Genomic DNA, 27,941 nt, shown 5'->3' with positions numbered 1-27,941 from the left:
AGACGATAGTGCAATCAGGGTGGTGGTGCACGCCGTGGCCCCTTCCATAGCAGAGAACCTGATACTGTTCTGGCCTTTAAAAGACCCACATGTAACCATGGAGAGAATGCATCAATAGTTACATGCAGCTAGTAGATTTTTGAGACGTTAGCTGAAAATCTGTCAAGTCATTTTTAACGCTTTCGAAACAGCCACAGCTGTCACAAAGCATTTACAGAACATAAAGGCTACATTATAAGAAACATTAACAATAATACAATTTATGTTGTTTGAAGTGGTTATAGATGAAAGCGGAGAGATATTGTGTCTCATTTCAACAGTGGATCAGAGATGTCATGATCATGATCTGAGTGCTAAATTAGGCACTCTTCACAAAACATTGTGAACAGTGGGATTCAACAGGAACACGATCTGAACTCACTAGTAGTTGTTCCATCTGGTAGAATTTGAGAAAGTGGCACAATGCTCACGACTTTACTCATGATGTTCCGTGTTATGTACAAGTTTGTGGATCACTTGGCTTTACTTAAAAAATGGGGCGTGTCACATAAAATGAAGTGTAAGTAACACTATTAAGCTACTTTTTCACTCCCTTGCCTCCAAGTTATCAAGAGACAATTTTCTGACAGGCAGTTTCACTCTTCCATGTTTGTCAATGCAAAATAATCCTTTGCCGCTTCTTCAACCTTAGTTTCACTGAAAAGCTGAAAATGAAGCAATTTGTGTTTCCTTGCGAGCAATTGCGTGGTCTGTCCCACACTGTTTATTTTGAGTCATCAATTCTGTCAGGCAGCAATTGTGTCATAGAGCACGGGCATGCAATTGTCTTCACTTGCATAACAGACCGACAACAATGTGAGCTCAGAAAGTTTTTCAACGATAGTCGATTGATACTAATAGATTGTGGATCTGGATGAAAGCAGCCTTTAAAAAATTAACTTTCTTTTCATTTCCTATATAAAAATGAGCATTTGAGCTGTTTATCCATCCTATACACAGACTCATACTGCTGCCTCATATGAAGTGATTCCGTTCATGTGCTCTGATTTATGATGCAGCTTAACTGCATGGGGATGTTTGTGTACACATACTTACTGTTTTCAGGACTGCTACAGTGTGGAAGAACCTGAATCCTTTCTGGGGCGAAGAGTACACGCTGCACCTTCCAATGGGTTTCCATTCGCTCTCCTTCCAGGTCATGGATGAGGATACTATTGGGTAAAGCCACCAAGTCAAAAGTAATCACAACGGGATTCAAAAGTCAAGTCGTATAGTTGACTAATGGTGCTCTAAGGCTTCAGTGTTTGCTTCACATTACTCTTAATTTAGTTGGCTTGGAGTCCCATGTACAGTTTGCATGTTTTGGAAAAGATCCAAAGGCTTAGATATACAAACATGCAGGGTTCCAGTCTAGAGGTCAACGTTCATCTTTTAATCAGCCCCATCACCTCTTTTTAAATTTGAGTTTAGATTGAATCTCATCAAGTTTTATCTTCTTCAACAGCCATGATGATGTTATTGGAAAGATTTCTCTGAGCAAAGAAGCAATTGGATCTCAAACTAAAGGTATGACTTTGGGGGAGGTGGGAGGCACAAAGGTTAAAAGGTCATGGATTCACATGACATCAGTCTGTGATGTTTTTTTGTTTTTGTTTTTTTAAACCAAACCTTTGGGAAGGTTATTATTTATGTATGTTTGCTCATATAATGTCATCTCGAAACATGTTTACAAGGATGGCATTACTTTATGCATGGGAACACCGAAAACACAAGAAGCAAACATACAGGAAACACCGTAAACATATCGGTAATGTTTTACTTTATACAGATCTTAACATTGTGACAGTAGATTTGCTGTATGTAAGACTTTTAAAGAGATAAAAATAAACTGAACGGTTGAAACTGAAAGAACTGTGAAAACAAACCACAGAGATTCCAATCACTTTTCCATTTTGCCATGAGAGATCATCAGGTGTGCCGAAGGAAAGGAGCCAACGGAAGTTTTTTTCATTTCATTTTCACAGCTTTTTAAACATTTTTTTTTTTTTACAAATTTTTACAAATTATGCATAGTTGTTCATCTAACGAGACCAGCGACAAATAGTGAAAGGAAGAATAATGAAATGCTCTTCCGCTAGAGGGCACAAGGCGCAATCAACCTGTTGCCGTTTATATAACAGAATGATAGCTTTGTGTTCAATTAAACATGCCAGGATTTCACACCAAGTGAGTTTGTGCGAAAATTAAGAGGAAGTCATCATTATTTTAGCATACTTTTTGGTGGTACCGTGCCATGCATTTTTTGTAATGTAAATATAATATAAATATCATGATATGAACCTAACGTTACAGTAAGTATCACAATATTATGGGAGTTTGATGATATAAATAATGATCACGATACTGTATAGAAAGTGATATTATTGGGGGGAAAAGCTGATATTGGAAATAATGCACAATATTGTGTGTTTTTTGTACATAACAGCAGGGAGAGAAAATAGGCTTGGCAATGTCATGTCACATGACAATTATCATGTGCTCCTACTGGCTCAGCAGTGCAAAGTATCATGGTCTATGTAGTTCACAATGTTTGTGTTCAGCTGAAGCGGCCGAAAAGTAATGTTTTGTTTTGTTTTTTTCACGGAGATCTTTAAGAATATTTGCTGGTATGTATGATTTTATGGGCGTGATAAGCCCCGCACTGGCCAAACCATTCCTAATTAAAATTAAACTGCACTAATAAACTCACCACCAGAGGGTGCTAGAACTACACAAATGGAATACAACCTTGCCTTTTTGACTGACACACTGCTCTTAAAATCATGACGAGGCCGATATTGTAGCAATTTCAATATCGCGATATCACGATAATGCTGTTATTGATGCATCCTTACTAAATATTTGTTTAGGCTGAATATCTGTTGGAAAATAGCCACAGTATATAAAGCCAATAATATGTTTCTTTTATGCTGATTTTGCATAATTTTGCAAAAGATCCCTGGCATGTAAGAACCTATAAGGTACTATATGTACGTTAATGCTGTTGATTTTATTTTATTTATTTATTTTTGCTGTTGATTTAACGAATGTCATGTCCATGTTGGTAAGTGCTAGACAGTTGGATGAACCTGACGAGGGTTGATCCCGATGAAGAAGTCCAAGGAGAGATCCACCTGACTCTTCAACTGCTGAAACACACGGAGAAGATTGTCCTGCGATGTGACGTGATCGAAGCCAGGTATAGAAATAACCAGGAGCTGTTTTCTGAAAGATGGCTGCCATCTGTTCAGAACATGGTGTGCAGTAGGTACATCCCTGACAATCGCAGTCCAAAGGCTTTCCTTTCTTCTATCACGTCGTTATGCTCGACGCATCATCATTGTGCTGAAATCTTGCCATCATCATCATCATCATCATCATCATCATCGTCGTCACGCTGCAGGCCTTCATTCTCCCAGTTTGAGTCACCTTAACACCTCTCAGCATCCCATCTGTGGGTTCCATCCGCACTCGCCCTCTCTGGCAGGGCGCTAATAAGAGTGTCACTCAGGGCTTGAAACTGTGTTATTCAGTCATGTCCTTGTAAATGTGAATTCGTTTGAAAGGAAGTTGTTGAGTTTTTTGCCAGTAACTAATTATAACTATAATATTATCTTTGCTTTGTTTTTTGACATCAAAGAGATTTGGCCCCAAGAGACATCTCTGGAACCTCAGATCCATTTGCAAGAGTTATTTACAACAACCGCAGTGCAGAGACCTCGGTGAGCTCTGTCTTTGTGTGCAACAGAAATATAAGGAGAGGAGGTTAAAATCATATCGTCTGGGTTTCAGATTATCAAGAAGACCCGCTTCCCTCATTGGGGAGAAACCCTGGAGCTGGATTTAGATCCACAGCAACTCAGTGAGGAAGGAACTGTCATCGTGGAGGTTTGGGACTGGGACATGGTGGGCAAAAATGACTTTCTGGGAAAGGTGAGGATGCATTGTCCCGACATGCTACGAGGCACGCAAACATGTCACCGTCTTCACTTCAGATATATTGTAAATAAGTTTGATAGGTGATTGATTTCTGCAGGTGGAAATCCCCTCTGCTTGTTTGCATAAAACTCCGTTATTGGAGAGCTGGTTTCGTTTGCTACCTTTGGGAAACAACGAGGTGGATGCAGGGTGAGGATTATGGGTGCATGTTTTTGGTCAGTGTTATTACATTCTGATGAGTATTTTGAGGGTTAATATCCGTATCCATAGTTTATTCAAAAGCAAACCGATTAGCATACTGGCCAAAACACTGTATTACTGCAATTGCAATGTATTTGGTTAAGTTACATTACTCATACTGTAATTTATTTGATCTTGTTTTGATGCCTTTTAAAAAACAACAAAACATTTTTGTTAAAGGGGAGTCAAGTCATTTTTAGTTGACAGTAAAATGGCTGAACAAGGCAAAGTGGCCGCCCCTGAAATGGATCAAAACGGCAGGATTTTGTTTATTTTTGCTTAATTCATGTTTTATTTATTGGATTGTATAACAAAATCTTCTCAGTTTATTTGTATTTTTAAAAAATGTGTAAAAGCACAATTACTGCAAAAATATATATAGCTCTATGTACACTGTGCACCCACATCTGAATACCACGTTTAGCCCAGCATAGAACTCATTACTGTAAAGAAAATGTTTAACTTGACTTCCCTTTTAACACATGCACTGCCATAAATTCATTTAAAAAAAACATTATTTATATATATATATATATATATAAAAAAAATATATATATATATAAATACAATTATATAAATAAAATCATATAGATTATTAAAAATTAGGGGCAAGAGGCGATTGCATTTTTTAAATGTAATTAGTCACATGACTTCACTAGTTAACTCACAATTAAGCACAAATTCTATATGTTCTAAATGTACAATAAAAAAATTCTAGGTTTTCATACTCTTGTTAACAAAAGTGGGAAAAAAATGTAACTAATAGAAATAGTTCAAATGAATTTTTGAAGTTTATAGCCTTCAACGGCAGTGAATGAATAAAAAAAAGAAAAGAAAGAAAGAAAATATTATTAAAAATTCGGGGCGTCAGGCAATTAAAGTTTTTAATCGTGATTAATCGCATTACTTCACTAGTTAACTCGCGATTAATCACAAATTTTATGTACAAAACTAAATGTACAATAAAAAAAATCTAGATTTTCAGCAAAAGTGGAAAACATTTTAAAACCAATAGAAATAGTTAAAATGAATTTTTGACGTTTATGGCCGTCAATGGCAGTGAATGAATTAAACACGCTTATGGAGAAACATTTCACATTACAAATACAACACAGCAAGCCTGTTTTTGTACTAAGATCTAAATTCCTTCCCCGTTTCTAGCGGCAAGTTGGGAGCATTGCGCCTGAAAGTGCGTTTGGTGGAAGATCAGATTTTGCCATCTTTGTACTATCGGCCTCTCATTGACCTTTTGGTTGAGTCGGTCATCTCCCCTGCTGAGGTTAGCAGCTTTACAAAGCACTCAACTGAGCAATAAGTCCTCCTTTATGGTGTTATTAATTTCCCTCGGTGCCTCTAACAAAGAAATAATCCAAAGTGTCTTCTTATCAGGTTGAGGACAGCAGCGCGTTGACCATGCTGGAGGAAGTGACGACGGTTGAGAGCCGACAAGATGTGGCCATGACCTTGGTGAAGATCTACTTGGGTCAGGGCCTCGTGGTGCCTTTTTTAGATTATCTGAACACCCAGGAGGTCAACCATACAAGTAAGATGGAAGTTAGTTGAACCTCATTGAAGCATTTGACTCAATTTAAAGAAGTCCCAAAAGCGATACAAAATTATTATGTGTACCATACCAAACAGTTCTCTTTGAAAAAAAATGAGACTTCAGACAATACACCTTGTGTTAGAGCTGCCTTGGTTTGCCTGAGTCATTATTTGTTTTAGCCAGAGTTTGAGGCATGCCTGCTAGCGCTCTGCGGGAATTGATTTTCAGGCCACTAATGCTACAATCATGGTCTTTGTGAGAGAAGGTCAAGCTCCATCAATGCCTGTGAAATCTTTTCTGGGTCTGGTATTAGTCATGCGCTTCACATTTCTATGTATACTGTGCACCCACATCTCAACCATAATGATAGCCAGTATAAGAGCTGCGTCAAATAATGTAACAATACACAGATAAAGTATTTAATAATGTAACATATTGTTGTGGTATTACGCCGTCATATTGACTGCCTATTGGCTCACTCATTTACAAACCCCAATTCCAATGAAGTTGGGACATAAATGGGACATGTAATGTAAATAAAAACAGAATACAATGATTTGCACATCCTCTCACCTAACTCCTGATGCTGCACAGTTGCACACCACTGCAATCCTCATTGATGTGCACAATGTTATCTTCGTAAAGACAAAATATTCTCTTCATTATATTGTGTGAGTGCTCAGGATGCTTGTGTAGTTTACACAAGAGTTGGCATAGTTTGAGATAATGTGTCTCTTGCCACGGTTTCCATGGCAACACTGCACAACCAGTTGCTGGTTTATCAGCACAGTACTATGGTTATAATATTATGTGAGTTGGTGTGTCAGTTCATTGAAAACAATCATACCAAAATCCCCCCCACACACAACCTTTTGGAACGTAGGAAAATGCAAAATTACATTGTCATAATCTGTCTAGATATTTCACTCTAAAAACAGTTGGGTCAAAAGTAACCCAAAAAATGACCCAATTTTTCAAAAAGATGGGTCAAATTGACCCAAGTAGAGGATCTGACCTAACTTTGTGGGTCATTATATATAAAATGACAACAACAACAAAAAAACAAACAAACCCAAATTTGGGTCAAATTGATCCTTATTAAAAAAAAATTACCCAATTTTTGACTCTAAATGGGTCAAATTGACCCAAGTGGAGGATCTGACCTAACTTTGTGGGTCATTATATACAAAATGACAACAACAACAAAATGGGTCAAATTGAGCCTTATAAAAATATGACCACATTTTTGACTCAAAGTTGGGTCAAATTGACTCAAGTAGAGGATCTGACCTAATTTTGTGGGTCGTGATATACAAAATGACCCTTTTTTGTGCAAACAATCCAGAAAATTTAGTCAAACTGAGCCAAGTAGAGCATCTAACCCAACTTTCTGGGTTTTATAGAAAATGACCCAATTTTTGACCCAAGGTGGGGTCAAATTAACCCAAGTAGAGGATTTGTCCATTTTTAACCCATAAAAGGGTTATTTTTGACCCAACTGTTCTTAGAGTATTCTGTTTCAGCTAATAGTATTTGTTTTTTTTGTCTTGTCATCACAGCTGATCCAAATACTTTATTTCGTTCCAACTCTCTTGCGTCCAAAGCCATGGAGCAGTTTATGAAGGTGAGCCATTTTGTGTTTTTTCTTTCAATCACGGTCCTTTTAGTTGTGATTTGCTTCACTCTTGCTCCATGTTATCTTCTGTAAATGCTATTTTGTCAGGCTGTCGGCATGCTGTATTTACATGAAGTGCTGAAGCCCATCATCAGCCGCATCTTTGATGAGAAGAAGTACATTGAACTGGACCCATGTAAGATTGACCTGAATCACACGAGGTAAATCTGACCTCTAATCTGATCGATTGATAATCTGAAAAGCGATTCTCACATATCAAGCATTTAATTGTGCAGATATAGATACTATAAAAATGTGTATAGTTCAAAATTAATGTCTGGCCCAGAGGGCTTGCACACTTCCTTTACACTTTGTCCTTGTCAAAAAAAAGCATGAATCTGAGAATGAAATGGATGGCTGTTGCCTGGCAACTGCTGTGAGCCCCCTGAGACGTCAATCTATGACATGGAGGGAGATCCAGGATCTAACATCCTCTACTTCTTGCAGTAGCTGTCATTGTATTTAATGTCTATAAATCTCTGCAGACACCCTAAACAAAATACTCCCCTTTATCTATAAACCTTTGTGTTATGATTACTATAGTAATCATATCTACTGTATTTATCTGTTTATATAATAGATGAATCAATTAATGGATCATTAAGAATTTGGTTGACTGGAAAGTGTCCGAGAGCCGCAGTCCTGGATGGAGATCATTTTGATGTCTCTTTTCTTGTGGGAAGGCGAATTTCATTCAAGGGTGCAGTGTCGGAAGCCGAGGTGCGGGACAGCAGTGTGGAGATGCTGCAAAGCTACTTAACCAGGATCGTTGAATCAATCGTTGGCTCGGTTGAACAATGTCCTCCTGTCATGAGGGTGGCCTTCAAACAGCTGCACAAGCGGGTGGAAGAGCAGTTTGCTGAACCTGAGAACGAGGTCAGCGTGCACATAAAGAAAATGCCCAGTGTGAAATATTACCACATGTCACAGCTTACAGCTTTAGTACACATCATTTTGCAGTTTTATTAACGCTTGTCATCTTCACCTTATGTTGAACAGGATGTGAAATATCTCGCCATCAGCGGATTTTTTTTCCTGCGTTTTTTTGCTCCTGCTATCCTCACACCTAAACTGTTCCAGCTGAGGGACCAGCATGCTGATACACGTACAAGCAGGACACTGCTATTGCTGGCCAAGGTATCATTTGCAACAAAAATTGCAGACGTGCATACAGGCAGAATAATAATTGGAAGAAAAAAATCTAGATGCCCCAAAACGCAGCACAGAGCAGAATTTTTGGCCTGAAAAAAAGTGGTATCCAACGTCCCCATACAGAATAAATTATGCCTGTTTATGTTTTCGACATTTTATTCAACAATTATTAACTAAAACAAACAAAAAACAACATACACAATATATAGAGTACATTTTACAAACAGAAACATTTACACTTGGAAGGGAGTAAAATATTCAGACTAACTTTTACTCAAAGTATTTTTAGTGCGTACAAGAGATCGAATGAAAAAAAAAAACTATTAAAGATTTAAGAAAGTTAAGATAAGAAAGTAAATTTCGCAAGAAGAGATTTATTGACTAAAAAGATTGACAAAAATTTTACTCGTGTAACTTTTTTTTTTTAATAAACAAGGTATGAAGAACGAACTCACGAACTTCGGTTTGGGAGACTGCCACTCTACCACCCGAGCTATGCCACGCTTACTGTTTGCTATATCCAAAAGGGGACCAAAAACATAGTTTGTTCCTCAACCCTTGAGTGACTTTTTAAAATGTATTTTACCCTCGTCCAAGTGTAAATTTTACCCTGTTTAGAGTGGGACCAAATAGACTCTGCAGTAAAATTTTGAGTTGTTATGAACTGTTGATACCGTTTTTTTGGCCTCCGATTCAATACCCAGTTTTGCAGTATTGGCCGATGCTGTTACCGTGCCGTTTTTTTCAACATGAAAAATCTGCCCTGCCATTGGTTCAAAGCATTCAATGGCCAATACAGTATGTTATCTTGGCTCGGCATGCAGTGAACATGTCACACATCAGTGAATGTCGTGCACAAGAAGACACAATATGCTGCATCCAAAGTCCTATATTAGCGTCGGAAATAATGGTATCGGCATGTTACTTGTTAGTACTTGCCGATGCTGATGCCACTGTTTTAATGCATTATCGGGGCCTCTCCTAATACCGGAATCGGAACAACACTAGTAGAATTTACTGTGTACTGTATATGGTGTGTATAGATTGTAAAGTAGAAAGGCCCTCAGTTTACATGGAGTTCCGTTCCAAGCGTGACAATGTACCCCAAATTTATATGCAAGTCGGAACACTCCCTATTCTATCACAGATATCAAAAAGGGCCAAACTCATTCCTTTTTTTCTTCTTCTTTTTTTCTGAAGAGCTCAGTATTGTTCATTCGGTAATTTTACCGATTTGATCCAATCGATCTGGCCAAACTCATTCCTTGTGTGAGTCTGCTATATTTTTAAACAAACCTAATATAAAGATACCCAGCCCCATGCATGAGTCCATACCTACCCTCAGCGTGGGTGTCAGGGTCACAAATGCTGCCTTGCTCTTACGTGGTCTTCATGGCCGCTGTCCACGGTGCTGAAGTCCTGTTGCCATGGGTCCTCTTCTGTGAAAGGGAAAGGCTATTTTTACTTCTCTATGTGCAGCCAGTAGAGTATGTTCAAAGACTGCATCAGAAAGGGGGTAAACAGGGGGGCTGCCTTCTCTCCCATGCCAGGTGGGGGCGGGACAAAAGGCCTCACAGCATGCTTGGCCACTGGGACATTTTTGATCCGTGACTTTTGAGGTGGCAGCACAGTGGACAAGTGGTACGCCCCCCCGCCCCATTCCAAAACCACACGTAAATTCAAGACTCTAAAACTGTCCATAGCTAACTAAGATTACTCTGTTAGTGTGTGCTTGTTTAATAAATGCGATGGAAATGGAAGTACATATTGTCTTTATTGTTGTCAGGCATTACAAAGTGTGGGGAACCTGGGCCTCCAACTGGGTCATGGAAAGGAGCATTGGATGGCACCTCTGCATCCCATCATCCTTCGCAGCGTGGCCTCTGTCAAGGACTTCTTGGACAAGTTGATTGACATAGATCATGACGTAGGTAAGGTACTTTGCAGGGGCTGAAAGAAAGTTTCATATGCAGTCATGAGTGACTTTGTGGCATCTGATCGCAGAATTAGTTAAAGGACTCAAATATTCATGAGCACAGAAAAGAGTTGATGCATCAAAAGAGTTGGCAGAGAGTCAGTGGCACATGACTTGCCTGCTTTCTGACCATTATATGTCAGCAAGGATAGTGTTATGAATAAAGTTCTCCTTTTTTATAACATCTCATCCTCCATCTGCACAATAACACCCACACTTTTCTCTTAAAAGTCACTCTGACATTTGACGTCCTTCTGCTTTATTTGTTCAGCTCCTTGGGATGAATGTTATGCCACTTTGATGATGATCTTCAAGTGGCAATAGGCAACAACGAAGAAATATGTTGTGTTTTATGATTTGGTTGGATCATGGGGTCATTATATTCTTATGGTTCTGTATCTTATGCGGTTGCTATGTCCCTTATGATGGTAATGTGTTTGTCACTTTTGTCTGGTCTAGTGACTCTTCTTATTTTCCAGTTGCCCTGCACCTGCTATCTCTAATGATGATTATGTTGTCTGGCAGTTGCTATGCATTTCCTATGGTCCTGTATTAACCACTCTTAGTTTGTGTAGTTCCTTTTATTTTGTAGTTTGCCATGTCTCTTATGATATTTGTAGTTGCTATGCATTTGCTATGGTCCTGTATTAGCCACTGTTAGTTTATCTAGTCTCTCTTATTTTGTAGTTTGCTATGTCCCTTATGATGATATTTTTTACTCTCTATGCAGTTGTTATGTCCCTTATGATGACAAAGTATTTGTCACTCTTGTTTTGTAGTTGCTATGCAGTTGCTATCCCTTATGATGATTATGTTATGCAGTTGTTATACAGTTGCTATGGTCTTGTATTAGCCACTCTTAGTGTGTTTAGTTCCTCTTATTTTGTAGTCTGCTATGCCTTTATTATGATATTTGTAGTAGCTATGATGCAGTTGCTATGGTCCTGTATTAGCCACACTTAGTTTGCCTAGTTCCTCTCATTTTGTAGTTTGCTATGTCCCTTATGATGACAAAGTATTTGTCACTCTTATTTTTTAGTTGCTATGCAGTTCCTATCCTTTGTGATGATTATGTTATGCAGTTGTTATGCGGTTTATATATGGTCCTGCATTAGCCACTCTTAGTTTGTCTAGTCTCTCTTCTTCTTTTCTTTTGTAGTTTGCTATGTCCCTATGATGATATTTGTACTCTCTATGCAGTTGATATGTCCCTTATGATGACAAAGTATTTGTCACTCTTATTTTGTCTGATCACTCTTATTTTGTAGTTGCTATGCAGTTGCTATCCCTTGTGATGATTATGTTATGCAGTTGTTATGCGGTTGATATGGTCCTGCATTAGCCACTCTTAGTTTGTCTAGTTCAGGGATGGCAAACTGCGGTCCTCGAGGGCCGGAGTCCTGCAGGTTTTAGAGGTTTCCCTACTGCAGCTGATTCCAATTAACACGATAGTTATCAGGCTTATGCAGAGCTTGCTGATTAGCTGATCATGTATCAGCTGTGTTGAAGAAGGGGAATATCCAAGACCTGCAGGACTCCGGCCCTCGAGGACCGGATCTCGCCATCCCTGGTCTAGTTTCTCCCATTTTGTAGTTTACTATGTCCCTTGTGATGATATTCGTACCCTCTATGCAGTTGCTATGTCCCTTATAATGATTATGTTGTCAGTTGCTATGGTCCTGTATTAGCCATCCTTAGTTTGTATAGTCACTTTTATTTTGTCATAAGAACATCTTAAAATCAATCAAATGTACAGTCGTGGCACAAAGTATTGGTTTTCACAAAGTTTGCTGCTTCAAGTGTTTTTAGACATTTTTGTTAGATGTTACTATGATATACAGAAGTATAATTAAAACAATTTCACAAGTGTCAAAGGCTTTGATTGACAATTCAATGAAATGTATGCAAATTGTCAATATTTGCAGTGTCGACCCTTTTTCTCAATACCTCTGCAATTCGCCCTGGCATGCTGTCAATTAAATTCTGGGCCACATCCTGACTGATGGCAGCCCATTCTTGCCTAATCAATGCTCTTGACGATTGACTACAAGTTCTCATTGGGGTTAAGGTTTGGGGAGTTTCCTGCCCATGGACCTTCTTTGCTGCCCTTCTTGACACCGGGCCATCCAGCAAAAGTCCTCGCCTCACTGTGCGTGCAGATGCACTCATACTTGCTTGCTGCCATTCCTGAGCAAGCTCAGCAACTGAATCGACTTTAGGAAACGGTCCTGGCATTTGCTGGACTTTCTTGGGCGCCCTGAAGCCTTCTTCACAGCAATTGTGTCACAGTGTGGTCACGGAGCGGGGTGGTGACTGTCGACGTGAGGCGTAGAGGACCCAAAATGCCGGGAGGCAGGAGAACCACGGCAGGAGTGCGGGTTAGACTGTTGTATATTATTGTAAAAATCAAAACGACAGAACAAACTCCGGGGGTGACCGTGACAATCGGCAATGATCCCACAAGGGACTGATCACCACCCGGGAATTAAATGCACCCACACAAATTAGGGGATTAGTCACACCTGGGGCCAGGCACAAGTGGCTGAGGGCCCAGATTGGTCAGCCTGCGGAAGGGCAGGCATCCACTCAGGACCAATTGGAACCCTCAACCAAAGCCAGCTCTACCCAGACATGACAAATTGAATCTCTCTCCTTGAAGTTCTTCTTGATGATCCGATAAATGCCATACTAGGGGATTTGAAAATAATTTCAATTCATCTGCTCACTGTGCATTACATTTTGGAGTACATACAAATTACCGTCATCAAAAATGAGGCAGTAGATTTTGTGAAAATTAATATTTGTGTCATTCTCAAAACTTTTGGCCACGACCGTCACAAAAAGATGTCTGTCAAACCCACAAAATGCATAATTTTAAAAAAAAATAATAGTAAAAATGTAAATAAGTCAAAATGAGTAAAGATATAAAAATACATTGCCTATGTCGATGTGCACAGTTACTGTGTGACAAATACTCTTATGGATAAATGGACACAAGTTTCCACAGACAAACTGCAGTGTTATAACGGCAAAAGGCGGCAAACGGCATATTTACACTACCTGTATGTGTAAATGGTTCCGTGCCTTTATTTACGCAAGTGGTGTTTCTTTTTCTCTTCAGCATCTGAGCTGCCACAGCGGGCTGTGTTCCTCCCGTCTGTCATCGTCAAAGAAGGATACCTCCACAAACACAAAGCGGAAGGAGCTCAGCTGCTGTCTCGCTTCGCCTCCAAGAAGCGCTACTTCTGGTTGACTAGCGAGAGCCTCTCTTATGCCAAGACACCCGACTGGCAGGTCGGTAGCAAGAGCTTTGCACGTAGCTTATAATCCGAATAACATTTCTCACATTGGCTGGACTCCTCCCACAACTCCAAAACAGTTGACTCTATTGTTTTTGTGTTAGTGTTATTACCATGCGGTGCCTACCTTGTGATAATGATCTTCTCTCATTCACCAGCCGGGGGCCCAAGCTGTCTCTTTGAGCCAGCCTCTGCTTTGTTTGAGTGGGATAAAGGCCAGGGTTAATTGAAGGTTGTGGATATTCATGGTAACGTTGCAAATCAGATTGTAAACAATGTCCTGGCCCATTTCCTCCATCTTGGGGCTCTCCTGTCTCAGTGGGCCAAGCTCCCATCGGAATAGGCTGATTTACACTTAAAAGTGTCCTTTGCCGTCACGCTGTTCTTATATCATCATGACGTGCTTTTGTCACGCCATTCCTCAGAGAACAACGCTTTAGTCAATATCATTCATCCACAATTGCCCTGTGGATTTACGGTGATCAATTTTATTTCAGTCAAACGAGAGCATGCTCAGAAGAATCCATCATTATCAGCTCGCCTGCGCTCATCTTAATTGGTGCTGTGGCTCAATTGTTGCAGGTGCGCTCATCAATGCCCATCCATTGTGTGTGCGCCGTGGAGAGGGTGGACGAAAATGCCTTCCAGCAGCAGAATGTAATGCAGGTCATTACGCAGGACAATGACGGGCAGCTGCAAACCATGTACATCCAGTGCAAGGTGCATTCTTTTGTTACTCACGTCGCAAAGAAGTCGGACAATATCTTCATTTCTCATACGTTACTGTATTTGGAATTCTTGGACTTCTTTTTGTATTTAGTTTTTATTAGTTCATAGAGTGGCAGTATTTTGTTTTGATTTTTCCAAAAATGTTGCATTTTAATGTAGTTTATATAAATTCTAGTAAACTACGATTCCCAAAATATTGTTGGACATTATTTCTTCTGTACAGTAATACCAAAATGAATATATTTAAAATAACCCCCAAAAGCTCATGTATTAAATTAGCTGACAAAGATGAAAACAAGGGACATTTTCACTACATTTAAAGTTAGTTTTAGTTAACTGTATGAACTTAAAATGTAGTTTCAATTATAGGGGAATAATATGTTCTATACAGCCCCACTAGTCTTAATACGATATTCTGGTTAATATTGCGTTAGTGGAAAATGCGTTAAGCAGCAAAATCCATCAGTTTTTTGTCAGTATCAGAAGGCGGCCATTTTGCCACTTCCTGATGAGTGAAAAGGACATTAAAGTTGCTCAGGTCTCAGGTAACAACCAATCACAGCTCAGCTTCAGAAAACAGGTGAGCTGTGATTGGTTGTTGTTGCCTAAGCACTGAGCAACTGTGATGTCATTTTCAGTCAGCAAGTGGCAAAATGGCCGCCCCTTGAGATGGATAAAACGGCTGGATTTTGCTTCATAACTCATATTTCACAAATGTAATATTAATCAGAATGTCAGGTTTGAATTATTGTGAAGAAAAGTTTAAGGGTGAGTTCCCCTATAAGGTAGTTTTTTTTTTTTTTTTTTAAATACTCTTGATTTTATTTACAAAAATGTTTGAGTGGATGGAATTTGTAATAGGTTACATGTATGATCCAACTGTTCATTTTGCTGGCGTCGGGCTGAAACCATCTTTGCCAATTTGCCAAATTTAATATTTTTTGAAAAATATATACTTTTGGTCACCAAATAACTCTATGATATTGTTTTTCTACACAGAATGTAAATGAGCTGAACCAGTGGCTGTCCGCTATCAGGAAAGTCAGCATCTACAACGAGCGAATGCTTCCTTCCTTCCACCCAGGGACACATCGCGGGGGCAAGTGGACATGCTGCCTGCAGACGGACCGCACAGGTAATCCTGATGGGGTGTGCGACTTTGGGCAAGAGGCGGAATACACCCTGGGCTGATCACCAGCTTTGTCCAGTTATTACATACTGTAGTGATAGAATTCCATTTGGTGTTTAATCTGCGCATGCTTCCCAGTTCCAGGCTGCAGTCGAACCCACTCCGCTGTGACTCTGGGCGACTGGAGTGACCCTCTGGATCCTGATGTAGAGACTCAGACTATTTACAAGCAATTTCTGCAAGGCAGAGACAAACTCAGGTCAGAAAAAAAAGGCGGATTTTTGACTCCCTGGTCACTGTTGAGGTTCCTTTGAGCAATGTAACAACCCAATGGTGCCTCTTCATTCTGATCTTTCTCCTTGTGATCTGGTTGTCTGTGTGGTGTACAAAACAAAATGCAAAGCTAAGTGAAAGCTGAATGTTACTAGGAGGGATAACCAAAAATCATAATTACAGCTAATTGCAATTCACAAGTTGAACACTAGAGGTCAGTGTTGCACACTCCAACTACCTCTTCTGTTTGTTTACACTTAGAGCAGTAATTAATCCTCCAAGGGACCACTTATGATGCTCTGTTTGATGTGCCCATAGGAAAAAATATCTTCCGGAGGCAGACGCAGATCAGATGGCCAGCAATAAAGAAGAGATCAACTCTGGCATTCACTCAGGTGATGCCCCATCTTTAATCTTCTACATGATGATGATGATGATTTTTGGAGCATATTAAATTATTTTGGCTAATGAAAAATATATTTTAAAAATTCTCTGTTGCCCCTGTAGATGGCGCAGAATGTAAAGTGGACCGCCTAAAGGCGGGTCAGAGCCTCGCCGCTCGGCTCCTGACGGTGATTGAGGATCTAGAAGAGGCTCATGCAAGCTTCCAGGGCAGAGACCAAGAGGACTCCGCCAACGTAGTTCTGAATCCGTAGACCAGACTAACCAGGATCCCAATAAATCCTTCTCAAATACAAGTGAGACGGATGGTGATGGAGGAAAAGTGGGTGAATGGGCGCATCCTTTTGAGTGCATTTCCAATATGTAGGCCATGATTTGTATTCCGCCAGTGCCACCGACTTCAGCGATGCCGCAGAGAATTTATGACACTTGACGATAAACGGAGCATGATCGGACTTAATATTTTTTGTCGCATGGCCTGCATCCTCTTGTGGTTCAATGTGGGAGGGGTGGGGGGGCTTTTATATATTACAGGACGACAGGTCACACATTTTTTTTTTTTAATGCAAAAGCTTTTTGTATAGTGTGCTTAACTTTCTAAAAGTGTTTTATTATTGCGTTGGTGCATGAATGTTGTCGCCTCATTAATTTAACGTGATCATGGCTGCAGTGACATCATTATGAGAAACATTGTAGGGCGTCCCACATGATAACGTGTAAACAAAGTCAAATGTAGTGTAATGCATTTTGGGCCCTTCATGACAAAAGAGTGTGCTTTTTTTTTGGGTGCTTTCAAATCAAATGTTTTGAGGATGCATTATGCTAACCTTACATTTCTATGGGTAATATTTACCTTTTACATATTTTAGCTAGCCAGCTAGATAGGGGTTAATAGAGTAGTTTCCAATTTATATTTTTGAGGTGCCACTGATATTGGCAATTGAAAACCTGGTGCATGTGAAATGCCAATTTATTTAAGAAAAAAAAAGTGGATTTAGATCAATTTTACATTTGTACATGATGTAAACAGATCTGATCATTCTTTGATATTGCTCTTTAGATTTTGGCACAGTTGTAGTGTTCATAATAGAAGAGCTTGTGTGTGTGTGCATGTGTGGGTTCTTTAGAATAGTGACTGCTGCAGAATTGACAATCAATGTTTACTTTTCACTTTGTGGTATTTCTCCAGTCCAAAATATTGTGTGTGTTTTTTTTGTCTCATTTATCACATCACAAAAATCTGATTTGAAAACTCAAATCAACATAAACCTCAGCCCCTTTTATTTTTAAATCACACTGTACAGTACTTCAACTGAGAAATCATCACAATATTCATTAAAGTCTTCTAACACACCAATTGTTCCATTTCTTTTGTAAAGATTATATGTCACGTGAGCTGCAGAACTCAAAAGCAGACAGGACATGGAAAATAAAAAAACCTTGTCCTTATATCAAAAAATACAAAGTAACAACACACTGGATGAAGATGGCCTTCGAGAATACACAACGAAGAAACCTTGACTAAGAAACCTCGACATACTGACTAAGTGTCACTTAGCGTCATGCTCAATTCTATAAGACAGAATAGGCGTATATTACAAAATAAGGGTGTCAAAGACGTGGCCATAGCAACGGCATAGCAACCGATAACATCACAAGGACCCAAACCAAACACAGTTGCATTATTTGTACATCACATGAATATAATAATATATTATAGAGAACGTCAACCCAACAAAAAAATTGTTGACAATACGTTCTATTCAGCCCCACTAGTCTAAATACGGTAATCTGGTTAATATTGCGTTAGTGGGATATGAGTTAAGCAGCAAAATTCAGCAGTTTTTATCCATATCAGAAGGCGGCCATTTTGCCACTTGCTATCGAGTGAAAATAACATCACAGCTGCTCAGGTCTCATGTAACAACCAATCACAGCTCAGCTTCAGAAAACAAGTGAGCTGTGATTAGTCGTAGCCTGAGCCCTGAGCAACTGTGATGTCATCTTCAGTCGACAGCAAGTGGCAAAATGAGATGGATAAAAACTGCTGGATTTTGATGCTTAACTCATATTCCACAAATGTAATATTAATCAGCATGTCATGTTTAGATTAATGAGGTCACATATTACATAGTAATGTCAAGAAATGTTTAAGGTTGACTTCCTCTTTAAATTCACTCTCTGATGTTGGTGAAAACCATTTGGCCTGTTTTATGCCACTTTCATATTTCTTTAAGGATCATCTCCAAAAAGTGAAGGTATGATGTAAAAAATGATTGTTTACTTGCAAAAATATATACACTGTTTATATATATATATATATGCTACATAATAGACATTTTTAGTTTTAATTGCGTCGTATGCAGCATAAATCTTTTAGAGCAGAAAGCTCAAGTGTTAACTTCAATATACAAGACGTCTACATACAAAATAATGACTATAAAAATCGCCACCAAATGCAATTATAACATAACAGTCATTTTAAATTAACACTGTTTGTATCTACTGCTGCTCTCCGCCTTATTTAAATGCTAATGAGAGCTGACCTACCTGCACTTCCGCAGCAGTCTCCCAGCTCGTCCGTCCTATTAGGCAGGACACGTGACCAATGTGAGGTCGCTACTGGGTTGGCGCTGGTGCGAACGCGGCAAGGTCGTCACGGGTGACACTGCCGTCCCAACGCGCCCTTTAGCACACACTTCAGTAGCCAGCGGCTTTAAATGACCAGTAAAGCACATTCTAATCTACATAATGAGCTGCAGGAAATACCAGAAATAAGACACAATAAAATGAAGGTCAAGGTGACAAAAGTGAAACAAAATCACCCCCATTGAGGGCACCTTTATTTTCCCATTTTTGTCCACAAGAAAGACATAAACATGCAACAAGGTCAACACGATTCAATAAAGACCGGTCATTGATTAAAAAGCCCTTTATAGTTAAATCATAGTCTCTATGTCTCTTTAAGCTCATTTCAGTTCGATTTTTGAGAACAAGAACAATATTGACGCTGCTCAAGTGATGTCAAAACATTTAGCATGTTGTGCATATCCAAAAAGTGGAGAAATCAGCCAAACGCTCTCTCTCTCCTTCAGTCGTGTAAAAGAAAAATGTTCTGAGGCAAGATGCGGAGCGCGGTGCTAAAATGACAACATCATCTGGTTGACCTTTCCAAAGAGCAGCTTTTGATGATTTCATACGCGTTGCCATTAAAGTAGCTCACATGCATCTCGGCCGGGAAGTCTTGAAAATGACGACATGGGCCAATGATTTTGTCTTATGAGACGCACACTTGACTCAAAGAGACAAAGAGATACCAACGGACAGTATAACCACACTAAATGTTTACGCTATACTTGAAAGATGTACGATAAGCATTGAACATTTATGACTTTTGATTACAGTAGTAAATACTACATCTTGCGCCGTATGACAAGTCACAACTTCCCACTTGGAATCAAATGGAAAAGGTTATGTCAAGAGTTATCGCAAAGACAAATTGTCAGAAAATACATCAAAAAATATATGCTTTCCAATATGTCTGCTTTTGTTATAGACAAAAGGAGCGAGGCACCCCACAAAGAAAACTACTAACCCCAAAACCACTGTCCTTGCTACAAATAAATCAGGTTTTACATCTCAAAAGTAGTAAATTGCATAAACGCCATCTCTCCGTCGATCCGGCATAACAAACCACATCGCATTTTGCCTCTCAACACAAGTCTGTACACACCTGAAAATCTAAAGGGCCGACAAAATGTTCAAGAAGCAAACATTTGGATTTCTCCAGTTCATTAAACTCAACGACGTGGACATTTCCCTGATAGTTCTGACTTGCTAAGGCCTCCAAAAAGTGAAAGGAGGTCCAAACAATGAATAGCCGCAATTCATTTGGCCTTGTGGAGCGTGATAAGAAAAGTAGACAACCTAAATAAGATCAGAAGTTGAAACTGCAATAAAAAAAAGATTTTATGCGGCAAATGTGTCGCTCAGTCACAGGTTAGATTTCAAAAACATGCATGTTTTTGTTAACGGAATACTTTAAATTGACTGGAGTCAATTACCAAGTGGATCTTTTTTTTTTTTAAAGCCCCTGAAAAAGTATTTTTCATAAAACCTCTTTATGTAAACCAATGGTGTGTGTGTGTGGGGGGGGGGGGTCATGCAGCAATCGCTTACTTACTAATTCTTTCCAGGATAAAAACTTGTTAACTTCATTTCGCTAGAAAGGATTCATACATTATACAAGGGCAACAATGTGAATGAAGAGATGGTAAGAAAAAAACAACAACAACAAAGATTCACTTCCTGTCCAAGCACATTTTCGAAAGACGTGTTCAACTCGTAGGATGCGAAGAAATAATAATCCCTGATTTGTTGAAATCTGTTACGTGAAGACGCAAAAGCAATAAAGCGGTGGACATTCTCATCGAGGTCAAATAACTATTAGGACTATAAAGAAGTTTGAACTGCATCAAAAGAGGGGGATATAATTTTGCTTAAAGAGAAAAAAACAACACTTCGAACCATCATCAGTTGTACTATGAAAACTAATTCCAAAATGTGAGAGGCCTAAAATCGGACTGTGGGGAACACCGTGTGATCAGTGGTAGCTGGTAAGAGTGGTTGACTTACGGCCTGGAGGTTGTGGGTTCCATCCTCAACCCTTGTGACTGTGTCGAAGTGTCCTTGAGCAAGACACTGAACCCTCATTTGCTCCCAGCGGACCTGGCAGCAATTTGTGTGGCAGTCGCCTCCCATTGATGCATGAATGGGTGAGATTATTTTGCATATAATCACACAATGCAAAGTGACATCACATTAAAAAAAAAAAAAAAAAAAAAAAGGTTTTCAGGGCCTTTAAAAAAAAAAAAAAAAAAATCAAACTCCACTTCTCTGCGGCTCCTGTTTATTTATCAAACAGTGAAAATATCCGCAGCCAATATTGACCCAATTGTTTGCTTGCTTTGGCGTGAAGGTCGACCGAAAAGTCGACTTCACCCATAAAAATGACCCGTTCGGGGAGAATGACAACGCTCATGCTGTTTTTGGCTCCCCCCCGCTAATCATAAAGATACATTGACTATATTTATTCAAGTCAACTACACACATTCTACATGAAGGTACGGACAGTAGCATACACTAACACTACTTATTATATTAGACGTCCATTAAACATGGCATACATCATTAAACAGTCCCTGACAATCTGACAAAATGGTCAGATTTTATGTTTCATGTTGACATCTGCTTTTATATAGCGATCTTCATGGGTGATAATGTTTCAGGGTATAAAAATAAACTAACCGTACAATCAAACTCAGCTTGAGTTGTAGGGTATGTATCACCTTTGTGTATCATGCCCCCCCCACCCCCCAAAAGATGATTTAGGAATAAAATTTAAAAAAAATGCCATTTAAGATTAAAAATAATAATAATAATCAAAATTGCTGTGGAAGACTGCGACTGGCTCCGAAATGAGCCCCACAACAACTTTACATCAACATCCCGCCTCATTAAAGATGATCAGATGCTTTTTGTGGAAAGTCAGCACTGACCTAACTTTCATCTGCAAGTAAAAAAAAAAAAAAAAAAAAAAAAAACAACAACGACATGAAAATCCCCAGCAAGGATCTTCAAAAAGCCTTTCGCTCTTGGGCATAACATCTTAAGAGGGAAAGTGAAAAACCTCAACACTAGCGAAGCATCTGCCGCTGCGATAAAGCATCATTTGCATGTTTCCTGGAAGGAAATGTCTGCTGCTAATGAAGAGGACACGAAGCAAGCGGAGAACACGTCCGACTGCTCCCTCGCCGCAGAAGGAACGCTAAAGAAAGAAAAGTCACGGGAGAATTTGGCTTCACAAGATGGATCTCCTCGGGAGAACGCCGACACCTTTAGGACCCGGGCGCATGCGGTCACACGCTCCCCCCCTCATGCATGGCAGCATGATGGATGGACCCAAGGCCACATTTTCTTCCAATTGAGCGCATACTAGCACAGAGGTCAGCGTTATCAGAGCGTCAAACAAAACAAAGGAGTCGAACCTCGGAATGTACGCTCCGACATTTCTTAGCGGGCGTCTAAATGTCTGCTCGGGTATGTAACAATGTAACATATGCTAATTAGCAAATAGCTTTTGGGTGACTGGAATCTATCGAATGTACTACAAAACGCACTTTCTTTAGCCCTTGCTTGGGTGATGGGGCACACTTCTAAAAATCACCGAAAAGCTTCACCATCTGTTACAAGATTTGTTTCTCTTAAGTAAACAAGGGAGAAAAAGCAAATCCTTCCAAAAAAATCACATCTGTTTCTTGATCATTTGTCTTTCGAGGGAGAAAAGCGTCATCGGCAACTCATCTTATTGCAGCAAATCCCTCGACATTCGCGATGCCTCGTCGCGCCACAAGTGCAGATGCTTCGCCTGGAAAAGAGGTCAGCGACACATTTGCCGGCAGCGCGTCAAGTGCTCCGAGGACGCGTACACGCTCCGGGCATGATCAAAAGAAACACGAAAAAGATCACAACAATCGTTTTGTTTCGGCCTCCGCTTGTTCAGGGTCGCAATCCGATGAGTGTTCATTCGGCTCGGGAGGCTTTCAGTCCTTCAGGTTGTCCTCGCCGACACCCTGGGCCGACAGCTCCGTCAGGACGTTGTCCAAGTAGTTTGGGTCAGGGTAGCCGTGGCCCGTCAGGTTGGAGCCGAACTCCGTCTTGTGGTGGATCTCGTTCCACACCACCGTGTCCGACTCGCCCGTGGTACTGGAAGTGCCGATGGTGAAGATGAGGCGGCGGTCCCAGGCTGTGATCAGGAGCTTCAGGACCTGGGTGGAGTTCATACAAGGGAGTTCATACACGTATTTGTTTTCTCAGAAGTCAGGTTTCCATCCAAATGTTTCAAAAATTGTATGCAAATTTTGTGAAAATGCGCAAAACGGACATGCGACTTATGCCCGTTTCCGTCCGCTCTTATTTTGCCAATATGCGCCGCGAGATGACGTTGTAGTGACGGGACTTTGGGACAATGGGGAGTTCCAGGTGGGAATGTTGGTTTTGACGGACTGAACGGAAGTACTTTGTCTTGTTGGCTTCCCTCCCGCATGTTAGCGAAGTGTGTCGTTACATTGAGAGCTGATGGCTTTTTCTTTAATTAATTATAAAAAAAAAAAGGTGTTTCTTCCTCTCCCCAAACATATCTTACTTTATCAGCCGCCATTTATTGTGACCACAAACGTGCGTGTGACGTAGTATCGGTCAAAACGTGCGACGTATATCCGGTCTTAAAGTCGCTTGTTCGCAAAAACTGTTTCCATCGCCAAAATGTGCATGTCTCTTTTTTTGATACGCTTCAAAAACCACACCCTACAAGCGAAAAAACTTTTTGGGGCCTTTTTTTTTTCCAAAATTTGTGGCGTTTCCATTCAGTTTCTTTTTCGGAATTCTTGAAAATTCAAATACAATTCAATTCAAACTAAACCTGGAAGATTAGAACAGTGTTTGATTCTAAATATGCTTTCTGTTTGATGATTTTACATTCATTTCAAGATTTTAGTCAAGTAAACACCTCTTACAGCTACGGAAAAAAAAAAAAAAAAGCAGAAGTAGAAAAATTTGATTAATTGCGTTTAATCACGATTAACTCATTGACTCCCAGACATTTTGACTGAAGTAACCCCCTTTGCTCCTGGCTGCTTTACTGGATTTTGATTGATTTTGAAGAGCCCACAGAATATTCTGTTCTATTGCTTTAAAAATATGGAACTTACCAAAAGAAAAAAATGTATATTTCTAGCTGTTTCCGTTTTGCAGCAAATAGCATTAGAATATAGAAAAGTTTCATCATTATTCACAAACCTGTTTAAAACACTGGGGAAAGCGCTTTTTTGCAACATGGCCCTGGTTGATCTCTTATGCTCTGCTGCCACCTGCTGGCCTTTTTTTTTTGTAATAACTATCATTGTTTTAAGCGTCCTATTCAGGTCAGAGGCTGCTGTTTTTGGGACCATGGCAATAAAAAATAAATAAAAGAACGTTTTTATACGTTTTTGGGAGCAAATGAGTTAATTAGCAAGAAATTGTACGATTAATTAGTTAAAAAATGTCAAATCAGTTTACAGCATTAGCTTTATTATGTTGAATGACATCAGATAGGTTTTGTGGCTTGGCTCACCTTCCTGCCCTTCTCGTTGTCTGGCAGGTAACACTGCCGAGGGAACCCTCTTGCGCTGAACTTCTTCCCAGGGTTAGGGTGCTCGTTGGTCTAAAACATACAGTGATACATGACTGTGACAACAAAAGATCAAATCATTTGTCAGCGCAGTGCCAAAAACTGTGGAAATGCCTCAAAGGTTGGCGAGGAAAAAAGATGACGGTACACCGGCGTGATGACGAGAGCTGGAGGTGTCCATCTCGCACGTGGCTGCTGTGCTAACGTGACGGATGAGCGGTGCTGTCGCCTTTGGGAGACCGAGCCTGCTCTCAAAAGGTCATTTGAACATTTTATAGCACCACCGGAGAGTCAGGATGAAATTGGCAGCCTTCTATTATAATTATTATGAACACATGCTGCAAAAAATGTACAGCATTCAATATTTCACTGTTAAAGGTGAGTAATAGATTCAATTTTTTTACAGCCTCAAACTCTTTTCGATTTAGAATCCTGAGACAGATTAGACCACGGTGTTCTTAGTGACTTACACGGTTCACCTTGGTATAAGAATCATCAAAACTTAAGCGGATAAAGGCCGAGCGATTTAGAGAAGAAAGCGGCCGGATCAGAGCACAAAAAGCAAGACGGATTAGCGAAGTGGGATCATTCCGACCTGGACACCGGCAGGAATGTCGTAGACGATGCGGATGGTCTTGGAGTCGAGGTAGCCGGGCAGGCAGTGGGGGATGACGTGATATTCCATCTTCCCAGGAGGCTGAGTGCCTGTTTTCTCCCCATAAATGGTCTTGCATGTTGGGCATTGAAGGCTGCCATCCTGCTTGGGAGAAATGTGCGAAATTAAGAAATAGGATCTCTTCATTATCACCATTCAATATATTTGAAGTATTAGCCACTCATTGCGGATTGTACAGCATGAGGAAGTCTTTCATTAGCCTCTATTGCAGGGGTCAGCAACCATTACGGTCAAAAGAGTCATTTTAGGCCAAATTAACAAAAAATCTGCCTGGAGCCGCAAAACATTTGAACATTGTTATGAACGAAATAGTGTCTTAGTCTTATTTGAATGTACTGAGGGTCCAAGAAACCATTACTGTAGAGCTCCAACATAACAGAAAAGTATGCAGCATCCAATACTTAGGGATTGATTTTTTTCTACATTTTATCTTCCGTTTGTGGATTTTTTTGTTGTAATTGGTTATACTTGGTTTTTCATTTCATTTTTAGACTTTGCTGCCTTTCTGTCAAATTTCTGACATTTTTGGCAATTTTCCCTCTTCTTCCTTTTTTGCGCATTTTATGGCTATTTTTCGATATATTTTTTTGGTGTGCCTTTTTTGCTCTAAATTTTTTGATATTTTTGCTCATTTTATGGCCAATTTATAGTCCTTTTCAAGATTGGTTATTTTGTTTTTGGACATGTTATTGTGATTCTTTGGACATTTTATTTCCTGCCTTTTATTAAATAAAGTTTCTGACTTTTTTTTTTGGGGGGGGGGTGCATTTTATGATCATTTTGGAGATTTATTCTTTTGTTTTTGGACATTTTATAGTTTTTTTTTTTTTTTTTACGTTTTCTTTTCTGCCTTTTAAAAATTCAATTATGTGACATTTTGGGAAATTTCATGAATATGAGGATTAGCGGTTCATAAAATGTATGGATTTTATATATTTTTTTATTTTCCTTCCTTGGTCACTTTTTTTGACATTTCTAGGTCATCTACCTTTCATCTCTTTCTGAAAACTTAAAATTTTGGACTGACATTTTTTTATATTTATTTATTCATTTAAAAAAAATCTAAATCATGAATTATTTTGATGAATATTTTATCTAAAAAATTAAAATGAATCTGTAAAAAAATATATTAATTTCTACAAATATTTTTAGAGCCAAGTACAAAAGAGCCACATGTGGCTCCAGAGCCGTTGGTTGCAGACCCCTGCGCTATTGCGTATAAGGAGGGACCTGTAGATGTTGACATGCAGCAAATGAAATTCAGCCAATCATTTGACTACTTCAGCATCAGACCTTCAACTCGAGGAAAAAAAAAAACACAGCTTGAGAGCTTTCTATGCTGTAAAAGCGCCTCCAATGAATTTCCTTTCATATTGACTGACTCATTTGTGTTCTGCACAAAGCACATGAGTAGCTTTGTGCAAATGACATTTTCTTATTATTGTCCGATCTATACGCAACAATAAATGTAGGAGAAAAATGAAACAACTGTGTGTGAAGTCCAAACATTTGCGTGCTATCATTTTCATGATTGGTGATCATCGCACAAACAGATGCGCTTGCATTTTCTGCTTCTGCATAAGCAAAAAGGGGTTCTGTTAATATTTCATGCAACTGCACCAAAATGAGCTGAATTCATAATGCTTTCCTGCAAGTCCCGGGCGCTGGGCTTCCGAGATGGATACGAGTAATCTGATAAGATCCCCATCTGTGTTCAACAATTGCCGAGTTGGATCATCTGCCAGTACCGTGCGGCCCAGTCGAGCCGAATGAGTGGGCGAGTTTGTAAACGGAGTCCAGAGAGTGACATCAGTACAAGGGCTGTCTGGCAAGCTTGTACCCACCTTATTGCCATTGTTGTACATGGCCACCAGGCACAGCAGATGGTACAGATGGCCGCACTTGCCAAGTTTGCCCACCAACTCTGGCTTGATGCCTTTGTGCTGCAGGACGCCTTCGTAGCCCGATGCCGTGGCCAGCCTTTCCATGCAGATGGTGCAGTCCTGCACAAACACAAGATGTCAGTCGTCGTTCGCCAGAATGGTGGAACCCGCCCCACCCCTCCCCCCTCAAATTTTCACACCTGTGTAAAGTGTGTTTTACCTCATCTGGTGCCACTTTAATTTTGTCGGTGTATCTTCTGACAACATCCTCTGGGGTTTTCCCTTGTAAAATACACACACAAAAGTAAATATGCAAAAAGGATAAGTGGAAAGAATAGTCATATTTCTCCTCTTTGCAATCTTCGGAACCCTTCTATGGTGATCAACTCTTTGACTGCCATGGACGTTAAAAGACGTCAAGTAAAAACCTACGGAGGGCCGCCAATGACGTTAAAAGACGTCATCCAATTTATTATTTATTTTTTTTTTGAAACGGGTGGAGGAAAGCCTTGGCCAGCTGTGGTAAACGTTTCAAGCAGATCTAGTTAGCCTAATGACTATTTTTGGCCCCTAGAGGGCAGCGATGACTCTCTTTTGACAAGATTGGGTAGGCGTCAGTAGAAGACGTGAGGCAGAGCTAGAGGGGATAATGGCTGGGGAAGGGAAGAGAACATGGCGACCGGTTGCAAGCAGCTCACGCTCGAGCATTTTTTTTCAAAGACGAAAAGCATCGACCAACGCTAAAGAGCACATT

The 27,941-nt window shown here is 39.8% G+C and overlaps 2 protein-coding genes and 1 long non-coding RNA gene across 7 annotated transcripts in view; 1 reads left to right on the top strand and 2 right to left on the bottom strand.

The window, feature by feature from the left end:
- Positions 1–16,897, top strand: part of rasal1a (RAS protein activator like 1a (GAP1 like)) — a 17,532-nt gene extending 635 nt beyond the window's left edge. Inside the window, exons 3-21 of the mRNA XM_077561924.1 lie at positions 1,105–1,218; positions 1,505–1,566; positions 3,109–3,238; positions 3,680–3,761; positions 3,832–3,972; positions 4,076–4,167; positions 5,380–5,497; positions 5,608–5,761; positions 7,324–7,388; positions 7,488–7,600; positions 8,123–8,315; positions 8,439–8,576; positions 10,378–10,522; positions 13,688–13,860; positions 14,448–14,585; positions 15,594–15,729; positions 15,862–15,982; positions 16,315–16,391; positions 16,504–16,897. Coding sequence (XP_077418050.1) covers positions 1,105–1,218; positions 1,505–1,566; positions 3,109–3,238; positions 3,680–3,761; positions 3,832–3,972; positions 4,076–4,167; positions 5,380–5,497; positions 5,608–5,761; positions 7,324–7,388; positions 7,488–7,600; positions 8,123–8,315; positions 8,439–8,576; positions 10,378–10,522; positions 13,688–13,860; positions 14,448–14,585; positions 15,594–15,729; positions 15,862–15,982; positions 16,315–16,391; positions 16,504–16,652 — 2,341 coding nt within the window. The 3' untranslated portion in view covers positions 16,653–16,897. The remainder of the gene's footprint in view (positions 1–1,104; positions 1,219–1,504; positions 1,567–3,108; positions 3,239–3,679; positions 3,762–3,831; positions 3,973–4,075; positions 4,168–5,379; positions 5,498–5,607; positions 5,762–7,323; positions 7,389–7,487; positions 7,601–8,122; positions 8,316–8,438; positions 8,577–10,377; positions 10,523–13,687; positions 13,861–14,447; positions 14,586–15,593; positions 15,730–15,861; positions 15,983–16,314; positions 16,392–16,503) is intronic.
- On the bottom strand, positions 10,347–15,117 carry LOC144049213 (uncharacterized). The gene is made up of 3 exons (XR_013293514.1): positions 13,993–15,117; positions 13,627–13,746; positions 10,347–10,541 (listed from the first exon to the last, which is right to left on the bottom strand). It is a non-coding gene; the product is annotated as an uncharacterized LOC144049213 (long non-coding RNA).
- A 2,312-nt stretch (positions 16,898–19,209) lies between the features above and the next one.
- dtx1 (deltex 1, E3 ubiquitin ligase) overlaps positions 19,210–27,941 on the bottom strand; it is a 38,646-nt gene continuing 29,914 nt past the window's right edge. For all 5 annotated transcript variants that reach the window (XM_077561024.1, XM_077561025.1, XM_077561028.1 and 2 more), the window contains 5 exons: positions 27,408–27,469; positions 27,149–27,307; positions 25,224–25,385; positions 24,572–24,661; positions 19,210–23,225 (listed from right to left, as the gene is read on the bottom strand). In XM_077561024.1, coding sequence (XP_077417150.1) covers positions 23,001–23,225; positions 24,572–24,661; positions 25,224–25,385; positions 27,149–27,307; positions 27,408–27,469 — 698 coding nt within the window. In that variant the 3' untranslated portion in view covers positions 19,210–23,000. The remainder of the gene's footprint in view (positions 23,226–24,571; positions 24,662–25,223; positions 25,386–27,148; positions 27,308–27,407; positions 27,470–27,941) is intronic.

This window comes from Vanacampus margaritifer, chromosome 3 (genome assembly GCF_051991255.1).
Source record: "Vanacampus margaritifer isolate UIUO_Vmar chromosome 3, RoL_Vmar_1.0, whole genome shotgun sequence".
NCBI lineage: Eukaryota > Metazoa > Chordata > Actinopteri > Syngnathiformes > Syngnathidae > Vanacampus > Vanacampus margaritifer.
This window is presented reverse-complemented; position numbering and strand designations above follow the sequence as displayed.